This window comes from Pleuronectes platessa, chromosome 5 (assembly GCF_947347685.1).
Source record: "Pleuronectes platessa chromosome 5, fPlePla1.1, whole genome shotgun sequence".
Classification (NCBI taxonomy): Eukaryota; Metazoa; Chordata; class Actinopteri; order Pleuronectiformes; family Pleuronectidae; genus Pleuronectes; species Pleuronectes platessa.
Genome location: NC_070630.1, coordinates 1,800,785 through 1,813,186, shown reverse-complemented (window position 1 = coordinate 1,813,186; position 12,402 = coordinate 1,800,785). Strand labels below are relative to the sequence as shown.

At 44.1% G+C, this 12,402-nt stretch overlaps 2 protein-coding genes across 2 annotated transcripts; one reads left to right on the top strand and one right to left on the bottom strand.

Annotated features, from left to right (window-relative positions):
* The first annotated feature begins 121 nt into the window (after positions 1-121).
* med17 (mediator complex subunit 17) lies at positions 122-6,483 on the top strand. The gene is made up of 13 exons (XM_053423125.1): positions 122-255; positions 788-1,032; positions 1,462-1,625; positions 1,800-2,019; positions 2,153-2,289; positions 2,441-2,522; positions 2,680-2,832; positions 3,026-3,156; positions 3,539-3,723; positions 4,513-4,650; positions 4,851-4,968; positions 5,779-5,938; positions 6,087-6,483. Exons 2-13 carry the CDS (start codon positions 798-800, stop codon positions 6,293-6,295), a joined length of 1,932 nt encoding a protein of 643 aa, XP_053279100.1. The 5' UTR covers positions 122-255; positions 788-797; the 3' UTR covers positions 6,296-6,483.
* Positions 6,484-6,673: 190 nt separating this feature from the next.
* Positions 6,674-11,280, bottom strand: LOC128440427 (V-set and transmembrane domain-containing protein 5). Its single transcript, XM_053423126.1, has 4 exons — positions 10,439-11,280; positions 9,544-9,870; positions 8,491-8,634; positions 6,674-7,139 (listed from the first exon to the last, which is right to left on the bottom strand). Exons 1-4 carry the CDS (start codon positions 10,512-10,514, stop codon positions 7,108-7,110), a joined length of 579 nt encoding a protein of 192 aa, XP_053279101.1. The 5' UTR covers positions 10,515-11,280; the 3' UTR covers positions 6,674-7,107.
* Positions 11,281-12,402: the final 1,122 nt, after the last annotated feature.

Genomic DNA, 12,402 nt, shown 5'->3' with positions numbered 1-12,402 from the left:
ACAAATTCAACATTACCACATACAAAATATCTACAAATTAAATCAAATGAAAATGAAACAGTTGTGACCTGATGGTGAGTCTAAAAGATAAAAAACAGGAAGCAGCTAAAAACGACATCCGGCCCACTGGGGGCAGCAGAGGACTCTTGTTCCGGTGAAGCGAGCACTGTGAACTGTGTCCGGAACATTTATGATAAAAAAAATAAAACCTCCAGTGAGTAAACACTGAAATCTGAACTCTGCTGAACATCACAGGTGAGACGCACCCAATCAAACATAATGTTATGATCATATTCATTCATATTTCTTTATTTATCCTGTAAGACCAGCCGGTGGCTAGCTGGTGTTAGCTAGCAGCTGTAAACACTGAAAAGCAGCTTGTGAAGGCGTCACTAATACACCTTATTCAGTTTATTTAACTATACTTATTGATATATTATTCATGCATTTATATTTATTTAGTTATGTGAAGCTTTGAGAGTTAGCATGTAGCTCCAGGTCCTAAATGGTCACAATAACATGGTATTTAATGTTTAGAAAACTCTTACAGGCATTCATTTCCTAAATACATGTATCACGAAAGTCATGAATATCATTTAAAAAGGTCTGAACTGTTTTTACAACCAGTCATAGACAGTAATGTCATGTGTTTGTATTTGATCTTAGCTTTCTTTGTTATTTAGAAATGTAAAAGTCTGGCAGCTCAAGTACAGGATCTACTTTCTGAGCTGCTTGGTTTCCCCTGTGTCTCAAACTCTTTTCTCTCTGCTGGTCCTTCTCCTCTCAGTCTCGTCATCATGTCTGGAGGTCCAGCAGTGAGGGTCAGCATTGAGTCCACCTGTGAGAAGCAGGTGCAGGAAGTGGCCCTCGATGGAACAGAGACGTACGTCCCCCCCCTGTCCATGTCCCAGAACTTGGCAAAGTTGGCACAGAGAATTGACTTCAGCCAGGGATCGGACTCCGAGGAGGATGTTGTGGAAGGAGAACACACGAACCCTGACTGGGGAAAGCAGGAGCCCGAGGAAGAAGAAGGTAACGTGTGGTCAAGAGAAAGGAGGCAGGAGCTAGAAGCAGAGCTAGATTCTGTCATCTGACTGATTCCATCAATAAATGATCCATCATCAATTCAGTAGAGGCTCAGCTAAGTTCATGTTTAAACTAAAGATCAGAAGTGTCTCTGTCAAGCTCCTTGCTGGTCGATACATTTCTGGACTCACTGAAAATTTGAAAGAGATGTTTTGATGGAGGGAAATCAGCAAATATGGTAAATTACAAAGTTTAATATCAGTGGATTATTTAAATTACATAAAGTAAGAAAAGCACCTTCCTGTTCCAGTCTAGTTTCCATGGCCCTGCTAATTGATGGATTCATAACTAAATGTACTCATGTGAGAAAAGTTTGATATGGGTTCTATATTTTCTTTGTTAGAATAAAACCTTATCCTTGGTTTCTGGACACAGGCACAGTGAAGTTCCAGCCGTCTCTCTGGCCCTGGGACTCGGTGAGGAACAACCTGCGCAGTGCTCTGACAGAGATGTGTGTTCTCAATGATGTGCTCAGCGTGGTGAAGGAAAAGAAGTACATGGCCTTAGACCCGGTGTCTCAGGATCCATCAGCTGGGAAGGTAAACTGCAAAAGAATATCTCTGTCAACGTTCACACTGAAAAATGTCTTCTACAGAAACTACAATGCAGAGTGTGAGCTTTGGTTCATGACTCTAAAAGTGATGTGCTCATTTTCTCTGGTAACCAGACACACAGAGTTCTAACTATAATATCTGCATGTGGCTCTTGTTTAGACCCCCCAGGTGTTCCAGCTGATCAGTAAAAAGAAATCGTTGGCCATAGCAGCACAGCTCCTCGTGAAGGGAGCAGAGAAACTCACAAAGTCAGTGGCAGAGAACCAGGAGAACAGGAGGCAGAGAGACTTCAACTCTGAGCTGCTGCGACTCCGCTCACAGTGGAAACTACGTAAAGTGGGAGACAAGATCCTGGGAGACCTCAGCTACCGGAGCGCAGGTGACAAAGCCTCTTGTGGATGCTCAGTCAAATCTGTCAAAGACTTTAGTTTTCTATAAAGTGACACTTGATCCCGTTTAACTAGTCTAACCCCAAACTAATATGTTTTAAACAATGTGTATATACCCATCAGGTTCCCTCTTTCCTCACCATGGAACGTTTGAGGTGATCAAGAACACAGACATTGACCTGGACAAAAAACTCCCGGAGGACTACTGCCCCCTTGACGTCCAGATCCCCAGTGATTTGGAGGGATCTGCTTATATCAAGGTGAGAGGGAAACTAGAGTTTCAACAGGTTTCAGAGAATATTATTTAGAAATAATGTCTTATTTTCTCTTTTGTACAATTTTCATACTGCTGTAAATCAGTTTGACGACTTCAGAAACATCTTGTTTAAATATTTCTCTTTATGTCTTCAGGTGTCCATCCAGAAACAAGCTCCAGACATTGGTGATCTAGGAACAATCAGCCTGTTCAGGAAACCGCCAAAAACCAAAGCTGGTATAGTTCACTACATGAAACACGATATCTCACCTCCTGGTGCTTGAATCTGTGCCTGTCAATGTATCAAGTCTCTGAGGTTTCCCTGTTACCTCCTCCTCCATGTTCTACATCTTAATCTTCTTTCTCACCTGCTCTCTCGTTTTCTCTCCCACAGGTACCCAGCTCTGGCATGTGAAGCTCGAAGCAGCTCAGAACGTTTTGCTGTGTAAGGAGATCTTCGCCCAGCTATCCAGGGAAGCTGTCCAGATCAAATCCCAGATCCCTCACATCGTTGTGAAGAATCAGATCATCTCACAACCTTTCCCAGGTGAGAACATCACAGCCTCAAAGATTCAAACGCTTCAGCAGCGATGGAGTCTTTGTTGAGTGTGTATGAGAAGATCTGTATTTGTTGCTGTAAAACACAGACGTGTTTCAATATGTGGCTTCTTATCTCTTAAAAATCTCTTAAAAAAGCTTTTCTGTATGTAAAAGTAAGTTCCTGTTCTCCTCCTGCTCAGGTCTGCAGCTGTCCATCTCCCTGTGCCACTCCACGGGCGATAAGAAGAACACCCGCACGTCTCCAGAGAAACCGAAACCTGACGACCACCTTTACGTACTGGAACACAATCTGCATCAAATGATGAGAGAGGTGAGGCCCTGAGGTCACTGCAGCTCATCTGAGGCTCTACCTGCTCTCTGCTGATGTGTCGTATCAGCATATGGGTTAGATGATGAATGACAAGAAATCCAAACACACAAATATATGTTCTGAAACTGTGTCATCGTTGTTGTACAGTGGTTTCTATAAAAGTCCTGTATCGTTCGGGCTAAATATTTAAAAATGGTATTCATTTTCCAAACTTTACTAGAAGTTTGTGACTCTCTCACAAACTGAATTTACAATAACAAAAAAGATTAATTTTAATCCTATTTCAAACAGTTTAACTTCAGTCTTTGTTCCACATGGTGAATTAGTCCATTTTTAGTTGTATCATTGCTCTGTGCATCAAACAACCTTGTTTCTGTTCCAGTTCCACAAGCAGCAGCTGAGCTCGGTGGTGATGCCTCATCCTGCGAGCGCCCCCTTCGGCCACAAGCGCCAGCGCCTGGCCGGACCGATGGCTTACGACAAAACTGAAATCTCCAGTCTGCAGCAGAGTGAGGGGCTGCTGGAGAAAATCATCAAACAGGCCAAACACATCTTCCTACGTAGCAGGTAGTGTCATTTTCACCAGCTGGGATTTAGGTCAGGTTACTTTATTTGTACCTGGAGGTAGATTTGTCTTGCATCAATAAAAAGAGAAGGCATCCATCCAAACACAGTGATCACACACTGACAGAAGACGAGACCACAAAAACCATAACAAAAAGTGCTGAAATGCATTATTATCAATTGGTTAGGGACAGATGTGTCTCCAGGCTCTTCTGAGGCTCCTCACTCAGCCGACTGGAGCAGTTCACTCTCTGACTCTTCTGTCCTTTTAAAGACAGGTCACCAAACCACGACACCAAAGAAAATGATAAAACACACTCAATAAAAGCCTGATAAAATAGTGTCTGCAGGGTTTTGTCAATATTAAACAACACAACCGCTCGTGACCCTTTGGCACAAAACTGTTTGCTTCAAAGTTCAGTTCGGAGTCAACAATAGGCTTGAGGTATTTATAGGATTCTACACATTCCACAGTTTGTCTTTGATAAAAGTGTCTAGTGTGTGGTTTTCTAAAGTCGATGACACATCCTTGGGTTTTGAAATGTTAAGTTGGAGGAACGATTCCTGGCAAACTGAACAAAGTGCTCAACAACACGTCCATGGCTGTTTTCATCTGCCTGGAGCAGACTTTGATTATTTGATTATTGTCCATGTATCACAACACGTTGTTGCTGTATTATACTATATTGTGTTATGGTGGTGTAGAATATATTCCACTGAGTGATTCCCTGTAGTCTGTATACTTCTATGTAGTAATTCAGCAGAGTTAATGTTTGTATCTGTGGTCACCAGGACGGCGAGGACCATCGACAGCCTGGCCAGCCGCATTGAAGACCCTCAGATCCAAGCTCACTGGTCCAATATCAACGACGTGTACGAGTCCAGCGTCAAGGTGCTCATCACCTCTCAGGGCTACGAGCAGATCTGCAAGTAAGAGGAGATGAACCAGAGAATCTGCTCATACAATAGATGTTTCTGAATAATTAATACATTCAAATAATGGGAATTTGAAGTTATGTAAGGTCGTGGATATGGAGGCTGTCTGTGTTTTTTGAAATTAGGAATAATCTTTTATCTTTATGTAATTCTACGTGGTCTCCTCTGAGGTTGGATGTGTTCTGTGTGCTCAGGTCCATCCAGCTGCAGCTGAACATCGGTGTGGAGCAGATCCGAGTCGTGCACAGAGACGGACGTGTCGTCACACTTTCACACCAGGAACAGGAGCTGCAGGACTTTCTTCTGTCCCAGGTACCACGGCTGGTGGAGCAGTGTGTGTGTCGGTCAGCAGGGTGTGTGTCTGTCAGCAGTGTGTGTGTCTGTCAGCAGTGTGTGTGTCTGTCAGCAGCGTGGTGTGTCTGTCAGCAGCGTGGTGTGTCTGTCAGCAGCGTGGTGTGTCTGTCAGCAGTGTGTGTGTCTGTCAGCAGTGTATGTGTCTGTCAGCAGTGTGTGTGTCTGTCAGCAGTGTGTGTGTCTGTCAGCAGTGTGTGTGTCTGTCAGCAGTGTGTGTGTCTGTCAGCAGCGTGTGTGTCTGTCAGCAGTGTGTGTGTCTGACAGCAGTGTGTGTGTCTGTCAGCAGTGTGTGTGTCTGACAGCAGTGTGATGTGTCTGTCAGCAGTGTGTGTGTCTGTCAGCAGTGTGTGTGTCTGTCAGCAGCGTGGTGTGTCTGTCAGCAGTGTGTGTGTCTGTCAGCAGTGTGTGTGTATGTCAGCAGTGTGTGTGTCTTTGGTGCAATGAGCTCTACCCAAACAAGATTAACAATACAAATAGTAAAAGCTCATTTCCATCTGCAGTGACACAACACTAACATCTAATTCATAAAACACACAGATCAACATACGTCATTGACACAAACAAAAATATATATTTAAATATAAGTTCATGAAAACAGAAACTTGCATTAATGCTGACGAGACTTAAAATCCAAGGGGAGTTAGAGTCTCTCCGATCGACACAGAACTTATTTCACTCTGTAATAGTTTTGGAGTAGATGTGGATTCTGAGTCGTATCCTCTGGTCCTGATGTTGAAGCTGTGTGTCTGTGTGTTCATGTCGTGACAGATGTCGCAGCACCAGGTACATGCCGTGCAGCAGCTGGCCAAAGTGATGGGCTGGCACGTCCTCAGCTTCAGTAACCACGTGGGCCTGGGCCCGGTGGAGAGCATCGGAAACGCCTCGGCCGTCACCGTCGCTTCCCCCAACGGAGAGTACGCCATCTCAGGTGAGCCGGGCGAGGCAGCTGCTGGGCTTCAGTAGTTCTTTTGTAAACAGAGAAGGAGAAGTAAATCATGATTAGGTATGTTTGTATTAACATGGAGTTTTGTCACTGATGTGAATGTGTGTGTTTGTGTGTCTGTGTGTCTGTGCAGTGCGTAACGGCCCAGAGAGCGGCTGCAAAGTCTTCGTCCAGTTCCCCCGCAGCCAAACCAAAGAGCTGCCGAAGAGCGACGTGGTCCAGGACGGCAAGTGGAGCCACCTCCGAGGGCCCAACAAGGAGGTCCACTGGAGCAAGATGGAGGGTCGCAACTTCGTCTACAAGATGGAGCTGCTCATGGCGGCGCTGACGTCGTGCCCGTAGGGAACTGGACCACGACTCCCACAGAGAGTCAGCCACAGCACGTGAACCCAGGAGGATCAGGCACATGTGAAAGTAATGTGACATTTCATTGTGTCTCCGCCTCCACGTGTTCTTTATTGATGTGACGTGCGAGTGTACGAACAGTGAACCTCAAACTATTTGATACAGAATAAACAGCAACGTCATCAGGTTGTGTTTGTGTTGATTTCTCACGTCGTCATAAAAACAACATGTTCCATCCTGAGGCTCAACACCGATGACTGTAAACCAAGTCGGTGGCCCCCTAGTGTCTGGTTGCAGTATAGGTCATCAACCCTTTCTCCTCTGTTAACAGATGGGACATTGACCAAACTAAAATAAATCAAAATACACAGAATAAATGTTTCTCAAGATGATTTCTTTTAGTTTTTATAACACTGATGTTTGTTCATGTTTGGATTCATTTGATTCTATTAACACAGGCTGGGACATCAGGATTGAGAAGGCCACACATGAAGTATCTTTACTCTTGTTAGTTTATTTACATTTATTTGTTTGAGGCCATGATATCAACAGTGATCACCACAGAAATATTTCACTTTACTTTTTACAAACAGCCACTGAAGACCTGAGAAGTTTCCTGTCAGCAGACGACCTGTCGTACGAGTCGAAGGAAGAAAAATCACACTTTTCATTTCCTCAGACAATAAATACAGTTTGTATTTTTTTCTAATTCCCTGAGGGAAATATTTACATTGAGCAGTTACATTTAAAATCCACAGTTGGGAGTTGCAGCTCTGGTGAGTTCTCATGTTTGGGTGGAGGCTGGTCCCTCAGAGCGGCTGCAGCTCCGTCTCATTGGTTTCTACAGAAGAGACGACAACAGAAGTTCAGTGACCTTTGTACTGGGACACTCCCACACTGAGACACAACACAGAGCCCCGCCCACATTCACACCCACACACACGGTGAATGAAGAGTGAACCATGAACGACTGGGTAAACAAACCTCTCATACATATGTGTTATCGACTTATTAAATGATTCACTTATGTTGAAAGTTGTTATTTTAATATCATGCTGAATATTTTTTATCCACTAGTTTGAAATGTAGCTACAACATCTACAAACTGGACAAGTTGATTTGATCATTTTCTTTTACGTTTAGGTTTTCATGTAAAATAAGTCAATGCATTTATTTAGTTTTAACATTTATGTTGAACACTTCTACTAAGTTGTATTCCTCCGTGCAGCTGAAGGCATTAATCTTCCAGGTCGTCCCTCCATCTCCTCAAATATTATAAACAGTTCATTCAATCTGGTACAAAACTTATTCTCCTCCTGAAAATGTTATCCTGGTAACATCTCAATAGAGTTCCTCAAAATTGGGCTCAAAAGTTTCAGTTCGACTCATCGACTGTCTGATGAGATTCTGTGGTTAAAGGTTAAAGGTCACAGTGATCTCACAGAACGTGTTTTCAGCCTCTTGAACATCTCAAGTCAAGTTACTGTCTCAGATTTTGACCAATTGTCGCCTGGACTCAAAGATGAATTGATCCAAGGTCAGAGTGACCTCATGCATGTAGCCTGAAGCTGCTCTGGTTGGCGGAGGAAACATCTCATATAGTTTTGATTCATATCAAACAAGGCCCGGGACCCCCACCTGACTCAGACTTTTATTCCGCCCCCACACCTTTAGGATGTGTTAAATTAACACATTACATCATATTATACTATACTGCATTACATTGCATATTGCAATCGGACACTGTTTACTGTTTTGCATTTTGCATATCACTTTTTACATCTTTTATCTTTTATATATTTTTATTCAGAAATGTTTATGTCGAAATAAATGTTACTTTGTATAGATATTGGAAAAAAGTGAGTAAATAATAAGTAAACAGTGAGTAAATATATACTGGTTTTCTATTTTTCATTGCTTTCCTATGTATGTTGTATTTATTGCGTTTTCATGTTTCTATGTTAATTGTATGCACCAATTACCAGAGCAAATTCCTTGTAGGTTTAAAACTACTTGGCAATAAAATACTTCTGATTCTGATTCTGAATCTGATTCTGATATTAGAACATTAGTCTTGGAAAATGCACTGAATTATTTAAATGCTTAATATGTAAAATCTGAGCTGGATTAAAACATTTACAAACAGCTCCATCTTTCATAGGCGTGCTTCTTGTTTGGAGGCAGCTTTTCACCTGGCATCTGTCTCCTGCGTCTCCACGCCACGATCCTCCTGTACGCCTTGTCCAGCAGCCACATGAGGAGCATGAGCAGAGTGGCCACGCAGGCCAGAGCCAGAGCAGAGACGGACAGATACTGAAGATCCTCGTACAGCACCTCTGGAGGACAGAGACACAGGTCAACGATCACCACTAACCAGAGGTGGATAGAAAAGCTTGTGAGAGGAGATGACTCAGCAGCAGGAAGACGATCAATAAGTTCAAGTGTTGAGAAGAATCTACACATTCTGACACTTTCACAGTAAATAAACTCCTGATCAACTCTCTTCAGATCTGAAGGACGTGTTCAGGACAACAGTGTTAAACATGTCATTCCACACAGAGCAGATTTCCATGAAACTTGGAAACGTGGTATTGGTCAGGGGTGAACTAATTTGTGTGTGTGAGGGGGGGGGGGGGGGGGGGGGATCCTGGAGCTTCCTGGGCAGTTTCTGACGTTTTCACCATTTTCCATGAAGTAATGAATGGATCTTGATCCCTGACACATTAAAGAGAGTGATATCTATGAGTGTGTGTAACTTGGTGCAGCCTGATTGGATTGAGGCTCACTGTTGGGTCTTGGTGGAGCTCTGCTCTCCACTGGTCAACATGTTCTACCTTTATTTACTCAAGTCTCAGTCAGAGCCTTCTGTGCAGGAGCAGCTCCTCGGAGTCACAGTTCACTCACAGGAGGAGGCTGCCCAGTGCGACCACAGACCTGCTCCCCACTGGAGCCACTGGGGGTTAAAGGTCACGGCAGAGTGGGGGGGTGTAACAGACAGTGTTGAATCCCTGGTTCTGCGTTTGAGGCTGAATGAACCCTGAGAGTTTCCGTACAGTGGCTGTACAGCAGGTTCCAGAAGTTGTTGCTGATGGACTTTGAATAAGTCTCGTCCCGTTTATTACGTTTTATTGAACATTTACCTGAACCCAGGCCGCTCAGGTACAGTGGGGATGAGGTGGGGCTTTATTCCTGCAGTCCAGGGAATCAAACAGAGTCACCTTCCCAGAAGCCCCGACTCAACTCACCGTTCACTTTCAGGACGAACCCGGTGTCCTTGCTGCTTCCCTCCGTTTCTGTAACAGTGACCACGTAGTATCCTCCGTCCTGCAGCCGCAGGTCCGACAGGCCCATGGAGCCATTGTCGTAGGACTGCACTCTGCTGCTGTAATCCACCGTGATGTTGGTGAACACACCGGGCTGCCAAGTCCCTATGGTGCGGCTCACCGCTCCGGACATAAAGTTCCATTGTATGGTGGGGACCCCGTTGGAGGAAACGTCCACTGAGAAGAACACATCCTCCTGCACTGCCCTGGTGAGGCTCCTCTGAGGGGAGTGGATGGAGATGGCTCCGGCTGGAAGGAGAAGAGAGCTAGAGTTTAGATTCACTGTGAACAGATGAACACACATGAATGCAGCTTGAACACAGAATCTTTTACCATGACTCAACTCGTCTGTGCTGTCAGTGACTGTTCAATCAGATTCCTGGACAGTCAGAAATGTGTGTTCGATTCGCTCCTCTGACAAACCACACGTGGTTCAGCGGAGGAGTGGAACCCGTCGGACGAGCTCAGCAGAACAGTTAGAAACAGTTTAACTGACGTCTGGTGAAGGAGGTTCTCACGAGGGAGCTGCTGCTGCTGGTTTGTTTGTTCTGATGAAACACAGCTAAAGAATTCCACCAGCTCTGACTCAGACGGGAGAGCGTGTAACTCAGAGCCTCCGTCATTCACAGGAATCCACAGTTCTACAGAAGAGTCTTCACCAGTTCCTGTTTCTCGAGGATTCAGACTCTCCAGCATGAGGATGGTCACATGTCTGTTTCTACTCTCAGCCATGATGAGCTCTGAGATTCACCTTCACCTCGTGTATCTAGTCCTGAACAAATTAAACGTTTCTAGAAGGTGTGTTGGATGTTCTTACCTAGGTCACAGATATATGATGCGATGCTGAGGAACACAGCAACATCATGTACATCCCAGAGCCTGAAGAGCCTCATTAGAATCACACAGACATTGGTCAACCTGCGGTGGAAGAATCTCCTCCAGGTCGTCTCACATCCTGCAGCTCTGTCTCTCACTGTCCACAGCAGCCTCCTCTCCTCCTGCTCCTCCTGCTCCTCCTCCTCCTCCTCCTCCTTCTGTTGACCTGTTCACAGGTGAGAGATCCCACCGAGCGTAGGTCACAGACGTGCTGGAGCTTCTCTCTCTCTCTCTCTCTCTCTCAGGACTGAGCTGGAGTTTCTCTCTCTCTCTCAGGACTGAACTGGAGTTTCTCTCTCTCTCTCTCTCTCCCTCTCAGGACTGAACTGGAGTTTCTCTCTCTCTCTCTCTCTCTCAGGACTGAACTGGAGTTTCTCTCTCTCTCTCTCTCTCTCTCTCTCTCTCTCTCCCTCTCTCTCAGGACTGAACTGGAGTTTCTCTCTCTCTCTCTCTCTCTCTCTCTCTCTCTCTCTCTCTCTCTCTCAGGACTGAGCTGGAGTTCTCCTCATACCTGCGCAAGTTAGTGCCAGCCCACAGCGATCAGACAGGTTCCGCAAGAGATCACTGAGCAAACACAAGGGTTATGTGATCACACACACACACACACACACACACTCACACATACACTCACACACACATACACACTACCACACAAACTCACTCACTCACACAAACGCACGAAGACAGCTCAAGAGTGAACAATTAATAAACCTTCTCAGTTTACTCACTGCCTCTTGCCCAACACACACACACACACACACACACACACACACACACACACTCACCTTTGTTTACGCTGACAATTACAAAATGAAACCAGGATAGTTTGAATCTGCTGGAATTCATGCTGTGACACACCTGGTTAAACGTGTCCAACAGGAAGTGTGTATTCACACCAAGAGAAACAAGCACCCCCCCCCCCCCCCCCCCCACACACACACACACACACACATTTAATTCTTTGCTCGTGTGTCTTAACTGGTTTATTACATATTACAGACTTTTTTTATTTCTTTTAAAAAAATCAGCAACAAAATGATTTTATATTATTTCAGACTGTTTTTCATATCACTGCAAAAATTGATGTTTTAATATTTCAAGGATCTTGTTGAAACAAATCACACATATGTTTAAAGGAAAGATATTTATGACTCTTAAATTTGGCTTCATTTGAACTGTTCAACACAGACTGAGCTCTGCAGTGACGACTGATCTCCACTAGAGGACACCACAGCTGTAAAATAAGATAACCATTTATTAATCCCCATGTGAGATAGTTGGGTTTTAATTCCGCCAATTACAGATTAAATACAGAAATAAATAACAAAATAAAAAATAAACTCTAAAGGAACAATTAGACACACAACACAATGACAGACAATTACAGCAGAGCACAAAAGTTCCTCTCGAGATGTGAGGAGGTCGTGCTGTAAAAGGGAAGCGGCTGCATGGAGGCATCTTAAATCTGTAGAGAATAAATCCACCGGCTGGTGTAATGGCTGAAGTTTTCATTCTGTGCGACCTCTGCTAAGGAGCTTGTGTTTTCACTTGTGTCAGTTTGTCAGTTTGTCAGTTTGTCAGTTTGTCAGTTTGTCCGTTTGTTTGTTTTTCAGCAGGATTATGCAAAACTATTCAAATCCTCCATGTTCTGCCTCCGACCTGAGTCCAGGATCAGTTATACAACAATAAGAACTACTGTGATAAACATGATTGTGAATGTAAATAAATTCACACACTTGTGAGTGAACTACTCCAAATCCAGACACACAATAAATAGAGTATAAACCATTTTTAAAGATAAATATATAAATGTGTGTGACAGTAAACGCACACGTTCTGTTCAGTGAAACCACACCTTTAATAATGTGTCCAGTAAACATCTGCCCAGATGCCTCGGTTCGTTCT

What these genes read in the sequence shown, in the direction of transcription:
- med17 (XM_053423125.1), top strand. Translation starts at nt 798, where the DNA reads ATGTCTGGAGGTCCAGCAGTGAGGGTCAGCATTGAGTCCACCTGTGAG. An exon ending in TGCATCAAATGATGAGAGAG is followed by an intron (nt 3,157 to 3,538) that starts GTGAGGCCCTGA and finishes TTTCTGTTCCAG; the next exon opens with TTCCACAAGCAGCAGCTGAG. An exon ending in CGGAGAGTACGCCATCTCAG is followed by an intron (nt 5,939 to 6,086) that starts GTGAGCCGGGCG and finishes GTGTCTGTGCAG; the next exon opens with TGCGTAACGGCCCAGAGAGC.
- LOC128440427 (XM_053423126.1), bottom strand. Translation starts at nt 10,514, where the DNA reads ATGAGGCTCTTCAGGCTCTGGGATGTACATGATGTTGCTGTGTTCCTC. An exon ending in ATCATATATCTGTGACCTAG is followed by an intron (nt 9,871 to 10,438) that starts GTAAGAACATCC and finishes TTCTCCTTCCAG; the next exon opens with CCGGAGCCATCTCCATCCAC. An exon ending in ACGCAGGAGACAGATGCCAG is followed by an intron (nt 7,140 to 8,490) that starts GTGAAAAGCTGC and finishes TCTCTTCTGTAG; the next exon opens with AAACCAATGAGACGGAGCTG.